The sequence below is a fragment of the Priapulus caudatus genome, unplaced genomic scaffold (genome assembly GCF_000485595.1).
Source record: "Priapulus caudatus unplaced genomic scaffold, Priapulus_caudatus-5.0.1 Scaffold208, whole genome shotgun sequence".
Taxonomy (NCBI): domain Eukaryota; kingdom Metazoa; phylum Priapulida; class Priapulimorpha; order Priapulimorphida; family Priapulidae; genus Priapulus; species Priapulus caudatus.
The window spans coordinates 83,314-85,949 of NW_014577269.1; the positions used below are offsets into that span (position 1 = coordinate 83,314).

Below are 2,636 nucleotides of genomic sequence, written 5' to 3' on the forward strand. Positions count from 1 at the left end.
TCAAATGATCATCATATTATGAAAAGAGAAACAGAACTCTTTGGTTATCTTAGAGATTTTGTATCCAGCCCGAACGAAGTCTGGGAATACATGGACTTTGGCAATCGTCCCGCGCCGGACCCCAGCCCCCTCCCCGCCCCGCGCCGGCGCCCCGCCCCCCGCCCCCCCCCAGCCGCCTTCGCCCGGCCGCGGCCCCGCGCCACCGGCCCGCCGCGGCCGGCCGCCGTAGAGATTTCCATCTGTGAACGCTCTAACCGGCTGCAGGTTCTTCTCGGATCATCCTCAATTGCGAATGTAAGCGTGCGTTTATTGTAAAGGCGAAGAACTATCGTTTTTCGGTTGTGGCGGAAGTCCATCGTTCGCCATGGTAACACATTTTTTCGTCGCAATATTCTAAACCTGTAACTACCTTCTTTTACCGCATTGTCATGAAATTAAAAAATTTGTATTACAAATTAAATAAAAAAATTATTTAAAAAAAATAAAAAAAATTTGTAAAAAATATTTAAAAAAAATAAAATATGTGTATTAAAATTTATATTAAATTTATTGTCATCAAATATATATAGATATATAGTCATATATATATATAGGGACATGTTATTATCAGCCGTGTGCCCAAATTCCATAGGCAATCGGGTCTAAAACCACAGCACAAGTTCAGCAGAGTTCTACACATATTTCCACAAAAATGTTGTTACCATGCCAACGATGCTCCGCCCACACAAAAACGAATTGCGTCTTCGCTTACCCATAACGCACCTTCATCGCAAAATTTGAAGATGATCCGAGATCGGGTAAAAACTGCCCACCAGGTCACTTTGAATTTATTTCACCTTTACCTTGACCTTGATCATTAATTCTCTTCCGCTCTCAACTCAGCCCCTAATTGACCTAGCGCGACCAAACTTGGTAGCTTACACATCTTGGGGAGAAGAGTCTGTCACATACCAAAACCACCACTGCCCTTGACCTTAGTTTGACCTTTCACCGTCGACTTATACATTTCCTCTTCGGGCCTCCTAGGGTAACCGAATTTCATATATGAGAGAGAGAGAGAGAGAGAGAGAGAGAGAGGGAGAGAGAGTGAGAGAGAGTGTGTGGGGGCATTGAAAGGATAAAATGCGAAAAAGGGATAAGAAGAAAAACAATTTAAAAAAAGAGAAAGTTGAGATGAGCGTGTATCAATGTAAAGAAATAATAATAGTTGTTGATAATGATAATAATATCAATAAGAATGATTGCAATAATTATAACGCAATCATTCTTATTGATATATAACATTTGCAGTAAAGCAAAGGGAAAAGATGTTTTGAGTGTCCCTCGAATAGGATGTAAAGCTAAGTTCACATTATACTTTATTAGAAGTTATGTTTTTAGCATGGATTTTCAAAAATAATTAGAAAAAACTTAAAATTATGATAACTCATTAATGTGCAAGAATTGAGCTTGTGAAAAAATATATGTTGTTTAGAGGGTCATACTACTTCATCATATGAAAGGAAACAAAATCCCTAGATGGTGGTCACGAAATCAAAAAAATTGACTTATAAAACCTCTATGGCCTGCTGTCTAATCTTCAAAATAAGCACACACGTTATTGTTAATATCTTTAGTTTTGAACTTCAGACTGCGGACTCCCTCATTTTGCTACGGACTCCCTCTTTTTGAGGGCAGGGAGTCCAACAGACTCCCTTGTTCACAATTTAATTTCTACCCCTGTTTATCGCAGAGCACATCAGACATTTCCTCACCAGTTTATGTGGTATATGGCAGTGCTGCATATAGAGTGAAATGTTGCAGTCAATGTTGTTGCTCATATTGTCAACGTTTTTCTGATTCTAATATGCACAAGCCAATTGATATTGGCCATTAAAGTGGTTATATGATTTGGTAAATAGTCAACGGTGCTACTGTTGTATCTTTCAGGGACATGGAGGCGGTTTTTATAAACCTGATAAACATGGAAAGCACGGGAAACTAAAAAAGCAGAAGAAGTTAAAGAAACAGAAAATGAAGAAGCACAAACATGGAAAGTCTAGTAGTTCCAGTAGTTCTAGCAACTCCAGTGACGAAGAAGAATAAACCAATACTGTGTGCTGGCAAGTGTATAATTAATACATTCAGTAATTGATATTAACAGGAAAAAGACATTTACTTACTGATGATATTATATCAAGAGTAAAAGAATATACCACATCAGTGAAACTTATAAGTGAGATCGGAAAGTCCCGGTGCCAATTAAGGTCAAAGGTCAAGCGGTATAACATTGCCTCACCGCGCCATTGAAAAGTACGCAAAAAATGTAATCACTCATGCATTTTTAGTTTCTGTACCAACACAAACAGTGCAAAATATCCCAAATTAGCACAATCATATTTATAAATGTTTCTATGAACAGAAAGGCACATGTGATTTGAAGTACGATGTTATTGAAGAGAAATATAGATAAAAAAACCTAGACATTCTCACGGATCCGTGTATCTTTGTATACATACGTATCAAGAGTAGATAATAACACAAGAGTGCGGCACCCGATTCCCGCATTTTTAACCGATTTTTCTCATCAAAATTTGCCACCAATAAAGAAGGAAGTGTGTTATTATCTACTCTTGACTCTAGATAATGAGGCAACA

At 38.3% G+C, this 2,636-nt stretch overlaps 1 protein-coding gene across 1 annotated transcript in view; it reads left to right on the top strand.

Annotated features, from left to right (window-relative positions):
- Positions 1-2,572, top strand: part of LOC106807337 (galectin-4-like) — a 7,313-nt gene extending 4,741 nt beyond the window's left edge. Inside the window, exon 4 of the mRNA XM_014809643.1 lies at positions 1,930-2,572. Within this exon, the coding sequence (XP_014665129.1) occupies positions 1,930-2,085 (156 nt within the window). The 3' untranslated portion in view covers positions 2,086-2,572. The remainder of the gene's footprint in view (positions 1-1,929) is intronic.
- Positions 2,573-2,636: the final 64 nt, after the last annotated feature.